The following is a 7,253-nucleotide window of genomic DNA, read 5'->3' as shown; positions in this document are numbered from 1 at the left end:
ACGTCAGAGGGGTGATACGTAACTTGTATCAGTGTATAAAGAGGGGTCATGGGGGAGGGTGTCCAGCCAAGGGGGGAACAGAAAGTCCTATCATTCACTGGGCTGTATCCACGGCAGCGGGCAGACATGTGTGTACCTGTCACCATTGAGCCAGGCACTAGGACCGAGCTTCACTGGCAATAAACCTGGTCGGGTATCTTCACTGCAGACCGGAGTCCGTGGTTTTCTTGGTCTGTATGGACTAGCTGGCCAGAGTGAGTGCAGCACGCCCAGGGACCACACACAGCCAACACTGACACTGCAAGCGCCTGGACAGAGGGGGTGTCACCAAGTGTGGGGGGACACAAGGCCCTGCACCCCCGGCTTCCTGCGATTCACCATGACTCTCAGCCAGCCAGCAAAGCAGAAGGTTTATTTAGACGACAGGAACACAGTCCAAGACAGGTCTTGCAGGTACAGACAACAGGACCCCCCCCAGTTAGGTCCATCTTGGGGTCCCAGGGGCACCACAGCCCCGTTGGGGGGTCAGAGACCCGTCTGGGCTCCCCTCCATTACACCAGCCAGCTCCTGACAACTCCAACTCCCTCCAGCGTCTCTCCTCAGCCTTTGTCCAGTTTCCTGGGCAGAGGTGTCACCTGGCCCCAACCCCCACCTGGGTTCTCACGTTACATGCTCAGGTATCTTCCCTCAAGGCCACTCTCCCATCCCCCAATGCAGACCGTCCCAGCCACACTCCCCTGCCTTCCCAGGTCAATACTCCCCACTCAGCATTCAAAGACCACATTAAGAACAATCCCAGTTCCTCACAGGGGGTTGCATCCCCCCCCCGCACCTGTCCCAGCCTCAGTGCCCACATCCCCCCCCGCACCTCCCCCAGCCTCAGTGCCCACATCCTCACTGGGGTCGTGGTGCCCCAGCCTGGCCAAGCTCAGGAGTGGCCAAGGGCAGGAGCAGTGGGCAGGCTGTACTCAGTGCCTGGTGAGAGCCCACGAGGCAGTGGCTGCTAGGTGCTGAGGGAGTGACACGAGCTCCGGGCCATCTCCCTAGGGGGACAGCACCTGCTTGGGGGAGGTGTGAGGGGTAGGGCCATGTTGAGCGGGCAGGCCAGGGAGGTGGGGAGGGGAGGCGACACAGAGCCAGGGACCATCCACACAGGGATGTCGCTGCTTCCTGCAGGCTGGGCCCTGGCAGGCAGGCAAGCTGGTGGGACGGGGGACGGTGACTAGGCCAGAGTCCCCACACTGCCGGGGATTGCCGGGCCCTGCGGCAGAGCCTGACCCCGGTCAGCAACATGCCCAGGCTGCACCATGACAGGGAGGAGGGGGGAGGTGTCCATCAGTGCCCAGCTGGCAGGCTCAGCAAGTGTCCGCGCCCTGGGATTCATGCCAGGCCCGGCCTGATGCCAGAGCTCGCAGGAGGCTCGGGGCCCTTCCAGACAGTGCCCACATTCTCCTTGCAGGGTGGATGCTCCCCAGGGCACCTACTCAAGAGACTAGGGAATGGGGTGGGTGGCACAACTGGCCCAATGTCCCTCCCAGGACGGGCTGTGCCCAGTCCCAAATCCAGGGATGGTCAGGGGCTCGCTCAGCCCAAGTCAGCTAGGGACTGGCGGTGAACAAGTCCTCGGGTGCCATCAGTTTTACCCCAAATCCCAGCCCCCAGAGCTGTGAGGTGGCACCCACGTCCCTTGGGGCGGCACCACCAGCTACCTGGGCTCCCAGCCTGGCAGGACACCACCTTGGCACAGCTGGGGCGAGGCCAGGAGCTCCGCAACAGGCCCCCCACAGCCGGATGGATCAGCCGAGCCCTCACAGGCCATAAAACTCATTTATTCAATGTCCAGACACCTCCGAATCCAGCTCCGGCACCCGAGCCGGCCGGGGGCTCTGCCTGCCACGCCACTGAGCGGGGAGCAAGTGCTTGCTCTGCTGGGCCCCGGGCAGGCTGGGACTGATGGGCACTGGCCCTGCTGTGGGCAGAGCCCCCTGAACAGGTCACCTGCCCCCAAGCCCGCTCTCACCCCTGGGCAGGGTCAGTGACAGCATGGCAGGGGGCTCACGCAGGACTCTGCCCCCTCAGAGCCACGACAGGGCCAGCCCTATCCCCTCCCCGGGAGCCCTCCCCTGGGGGCCACGACAGGGCCAGCCCCACCCCCTCCCCGGGAGCCCTCCCCTGGGGGCCACGACAGGGCCAGCCCCACCCCCTCCCCGGGAGCCCTCCCCGGGGGGCCACGACAGGGCCAGCCCCACCCCCTCCCCGGGAGCCCGCCCCTCGGGGCCATGACAGGGCCAGCCTCACCCCCTCCCCAGGGGCCCACCCCTCGGGGCCACGACAGGGCCAGCCCCACCCCCTCCCCGGGAGCCCTCCCCGGGGGGCCACGACAGGGCCAGCCTCACCCCCTCCCCGGGAGCCCGCCCCTCGGGGCCAGGACAGGGCCAGCCTCACCCCCTCCCCAGGGGCCTGCCCCTTGGGGCCAGGACAGGGCCAGCCTCACCCCCTCCCCAGGGGCCCGCCCCTCAGGGCCATACAGACCTGCCCTCTCCACCCAGGCCTGCCCCTCCCCCTCAGGGCCATATAGTCTCTCCACACTCGTGGCCATGGCAACAGACCCCACAGTGGTCACCAGAGGAGGCGGCAGGTCCTGCCCAAGAGCTGGCTGCAAGAGGGCAAATGTCCAAGCCCCATTGCCCCTGACAGACCCGGCACCAGGCAGTTTCCAGCCCGCAGCAAACCCAGGCTCACAGGCTGCCCCTTGTCAGGACACCTGGGTTCTCCTGAGTCCGGGGGCTGCCAGCCTCTTGCAGACACGTTTGGTCTTGGGAACGGATGTGGCACCCTGGAGCCCAGCCATGTCCCCACCAGCCCCTCTCTGGCATCTCCAGGGACCCTCCCCATCATCCCTTCCCCGGCCCAGGTCCTTGGCACGTGGCCCACTGCAGCACGCTCAGGTGCAGCTGGGTCTCTGCGAGGTCGGCCTGGCTGGAGGGGCGCGGGGGCTGGGCCCCACAGACCCCACCTGGTGGGCTGCCAGCCTGGCCAGGGGCGCCCCCTCGGGCTGCTGCAGCCGGCACAGCTCCACCCTGCCTTGCAGGCTCTTCCTCTTCTCCGACATGAGCAGCCCGTGCAGCAGCGTGCTGGGGCGCAGCCAGGCGGGGGGCCGGGCGCTGCCCTGCAGCAAGCAGGCCAGGCCAGGCAGCTCCCGCGGCAGGTGGTAGCAGGGCAGCAGGCACAGGGCAGGCGGCACATCTCGCCGGCTGCACAGCTCGCCAAAGTAGGCCAGCGCCCAGTCGCCCAGCCGCCCTGCCCCCCCGCCCACCTGCAGCTCGCTCTGCAGACAGGACATGGCTGCGCCGAACAGATCGTGGGGGTCCGGAGAGCCGCTGCTGCCTGCGGCTGCCCCCCGCCACAGCTGGTAGAGCCGGGCGCTGCCCTGGCTCCACAGGATCAGCACGGTGCCCTGCTCCCGGGCCACCAGCTCCCGCTGCACATAGAGCCAGGGCAGTGCCCCCAGCCGCCCCACGCTGCCCGCCTCCCACAGGTCCAGCCGCACGTCGCAGCCCAGCGCCGAGCACAGCACGTCCGCCAAGGTGCAGACCAGAACCTTGTGCTCCTCGGAGTCGGGGGAATAGACCAGCAGGACGGGCCGACGGCCCCGCGGCGCTGTGGGGAGAGGGCAGGGTCAGTGGCAGGGTGCCCCCCGCCCAAGGCTCTGCAGGGGGCGGTTCCTGGGCAAAGTGCTCCAGGCTGCCTGGCTGACAGAGCCCTTCGCCTGGCTGAGCTCCCATGCAGGGCCGTCCCCAGCCGCTCACCTCTCCTGCTCAGCCAGCAAGACCCCCACCCTGCTCCCTTCCCTGCCGCTTCCTGTCCAACTGTGTCTACAGCCCCCCAGGATCCTGTCACCTCCGCGCCCCGGATCCCAGCCCCCAGCCCCTCTGCTTCCCGGGATCCCAGCCCCTCACTGGCTCCTTGCCCCAGCCCCCCAGGATTCTGGCCCCCAGCCCCTCTGCCCCCCGGGATCCCAGCCCCCCACTGGCTCCTTGCCCCAACCCCCCCAGAATCCTGGCCCCCAGCCCCTCTGCCCCCCGGGATCCCAGCCCCACACTGGCTCCTTGCCACAGCCCCCCAGGATCCTGTCACCTCCGCTCCCCAGATCCCAGCCCCTCTGCCCCCCGGGGATTCCAGCCCCTCACTGGCTCCTTGCCTCAGCCCCCCAGGATCCTGTCACCTCCGCGCCCCGGATCCCAGCCCCCAGATCCTCATCAGATCCTGTCCCCTCCGCCCCCCCGGAACCCAGCCCCCAGCCCCGCTGCCCCCTGGAATCCCAGCCCCTCACTGGCCCCTTGCCCCAACCCCCCTGGAACCCAGCCCCCAGCCCCCCGGGATCCCAGCCCCTCACTGGCTCCTTGCCCCAGCCCCCCGGGATTCTGGCCCCCAGCCCCTCTGCCCCCCGGGATCCCAGCCCCTCACTGGCCCCTTGCCCCAACCCCCCTGGAACCCAGCCCCCAGCCCCCCGGGATCCCAGCCCCTCACTGGCTCCTTGCCCCAGCCCCCCGGGATTCTGGCCCCCAGCCCCTCTGCCCCCCGGGATCCCAGCCCCTCACCTGTGGTGAGTTTCCGGAGGCTCCTGCAGTTCAGCAGCAGGACAGTCCCCAGCAGCCCCAGAGCCAGGCCCAGCCCCAGGGCGAGCAGCCCAAAGCGCTTGCGAGCAACTGGAAGAGAAGTGGGTGAGAGGTGCTGAGCAGCGCTGCTTCTGGTGCTCCAAGCTCATGCTTCATCACTGCGGCCGAACGGCGGCAGGGGTTAGGAAGGGATCCCCTCCCCCGGAACACACTCTGGGGTCGGTGTTTTTGGCAACTTCCTCTGAAGCAGGGGGGTGGCCATGGCTGGAGACGGGGCCCTGGGCAGGGCCAGGGCTCTGAGGGGCACCGAGCCGTCTCCCTGTCAGTGCTGGCACCTGGCTCTCGCTCACCTGCTCAGGGGCTAACCGCGCACCCTAGGGGGTGGGGAAGGAATCTCCCCCAGGGCAGAGGGGCCGTGACCTTGGGGGGGTTCACCTTCCTCCGCGGCCTGGGGTGCAGGTCACTGAATCATTTCCCTGCCATGGGGGCCTCGGCCCTGGGGCCCTCCTGTTCTCTGCCAGGGCCACACGCCAGCCGGGCTCCTGCGGGCTGCGACACCTGGGTCTCACTCACCAGCTGGGTCAGTGTGCGGGGGCCAGTGACCTACGGGGGGCAGATGGGCACATCTGCTCCCTCCTCGCCATGACCTCTCTGCCTCTGGCTGCCCCCCGGGGCTCTGCATGGGGCCACACTCACCATCTGCGCACAGGAGCTGCTTCCGGGCAAAGTGCACGTCGGAGCGCCACACCTGCCAGGCACAGAGAGAGCACGTGGGGGGTTTGACACCAAGGGGCTCTGTGACAGGTGGGTGGAGGGGGTCCTGTGACCATGCAGGGGGAGGGGACTCTGTGACGGGGAGGGGGAGGAGGGCTGGAGGCAGGTGGGGCTGCGGCGGGGGATCCTGTGACCCTGCACGGGGAGGGGGCACGGGGGCTCTGTGACACAGCGGGGCAGGGGGATCTGTTAGCGTTGCCAGATGTCCAGTTTTTGACTGGAACACCCGGTCGAAAAGGGACCCTGGCGGCTCCGGTCAGCAACGCGCAGGTCCGGCTCCTAGGCAGGGGGGCCAGGAGGCTTTGCGCGCTGCCCCTACCCCAAGCACCAGCTCTGCATTCCCATTGGCCGGGAACTGGCCAATGGGAGCTGGGGGGGCGGTGCCTGCGGGCGAGAGCAGCACGCGGAGCCTCCTAGTCTCCCTGCCTAGGAGCCGGACCTGCTGCTGGCTGCTTCTGGGGTGAAGCACAGTGCCAGGACAGGTAGGAAGCCTGCCTCTGACCGGGAGCCACCCGAGGTCAGCCTGTGCCCCAACCCCAAGCCCCCCCACAAAACTGGAGCCCCTCCTGCACCACAAACCCCTCAGCCCCACCCCAGAGTCCATACCCCAGATGAAGCCCTCACCCCTCCTGCACCCCAACTCCCTGTCCCAGCCTGGAGCCCCCTCCTGCACCCTGAACCCCTAATTTCTGGCCCCACCCCAGTTAGAGCCCTCACCACCCCCACACCCCAACCCCCTGCCCCAACCAGGGAGCAAGGGTGGGGGGAGATCGAGCCACCGAGGGAGGGGGAAAGTAGTGAGCGGGGACGCCTTGGGGAAGGGGCGGAGCAGAGCCTCGGGGAAGGGGCAGGGCTAGGGTGTTCGGTTTTGTTGGCAACCCCAGGCTCTGTAGTGTGGCAGGGGGTCCTGTGACCCTGCGGGGGAGGGGGCTCTGTGACGGGGCAGGGGGAGGGGGGCTGGGGAGCAGGGGGGGGCTCTGTGACGCGGCGGGGGATCCTGTGACCCTGCGGGGGAGGGGGCTCTGTGACGGGGAAGGGGGAGGGGGGCTGGGGAGCAGGGGGGGCTCTGTGACGCGGCAGGGGATCCTGTGACCCTGCGGGGGAGGGGGCTTTGTGATGCCAGGTGCTCAGATACTACAGTGAGGGGCATGAGCAGAAGAATGGCTGGATAAGGTAGGGACGGAGCCATGGGAACGGGGCAGCGCCGGGGGCGGGGGCCTTACCAGCACACAGCCGCCCACGATCTGCAGCGGCAGCGGCAGGGTCAGCTCCCTGGGGCCGAAGCTCTCTGGCTGCAAACCAAGAAGGACGCCATTAACCAAAGAGCACCCCCTCCCCTCCCTGCCCCCCGGCTGGGCGCAGGGGGCTCTGATCCTGCCCGCTGGCCTGAGGCCTCGGCATTCCCTGGCAGCGAGCGCAGCGGGTCCCAGGGTGCCAGGCTCCCGGGCCAAGCCACTTACGCTTGTGACGGTGTAGACAGGCGCCTCTGGCTCACACCGGCTCCCCTGCTGCCGGCACAGGGCTGCGCTGAAGGATGCCGGGACAGTGGAGGTCACACGCAGGAGAAGCTGCAGGAACCGGATGCTCACGGACACGTTCCAGGCGGTGTCTACAGGGAGAAAACAGGAGGGGTCACACATGGGCCCGCCCACCCCACATCGGGGCCCCCACCCACCCAGGGCCTGCAGGGCATCTGTGGGGCTCAGGCATAGGCTCCCTGGCTCTCATGCAAAGCAGGGCCAGGCCTGGCCAGCACCAGGAGGGGAGAGGTTAGTCAGTGTCAGGGATGTGTAGGTGGCTGTGTGTTCTTTGCACTTATGCTACGTTGTGTAACTAGGAGCCAGCCTCCCAGCATGCTT

General features: G+C 68.2%; 1 protein-coding gene across 1 annotated transcript in view; it reads right to left on the bottom strand.

Annotated features, from left to right (window-relative positions):
- Positions 1-397: 397 nt before the first annotated feature.
- The window catches only part of IL17RE (interleukin 17 receptor E), a 26,017-nt gene continuing 19,161 nt past the window's right edge, over positions 398-7,253 (bottom strand). Inside the window, exons 12-16 of the mRNA XM_008173371.4 lie at positions 6,855-7,003; positions 6,618-6,686; positions 5,317-5,368; positions 4,603-4,710; positions 398-3,661 (exon numbers count right to left, since the gene is read on the bottom strand). Coding sequence (XP_008171593.2) covers positions 2,946-3,661; positions 4,603-4,710; positions 5,317-5,368; positions 6,618-6,686; positions 6,855-7,003 — 1,094 coding nt within the window. The 3' untranslated portion in view covers positions 398-2,945. The remainder of the gene's footprint in view (positions 3,662-4,602; positions 4,711-5,316; positions 5,369-6,617; positions 6,687-6,854; positions 7,004-7,253) is intronic.

Source organism: Chrysemys picta, chromosome 7 (genome assembly GCF_011386835.1).
Source record: "Chrysemys picta bellii isolate R12L10 chromosome 7, ASM1138683v2, whole genome shotgun sequence".
Classification (NCBI taxonomy): domain Eukaryota; kingdom Metazoa; phylum Chordata; order Testudines; family Emydidae; genus Chrysemys; species Chrysemys picta.
The sequence above is the reverse complement of the archived record's forward strand: the minus strand, read 5'-3'. Positions and strand labels throughout refer to the sequence as shown.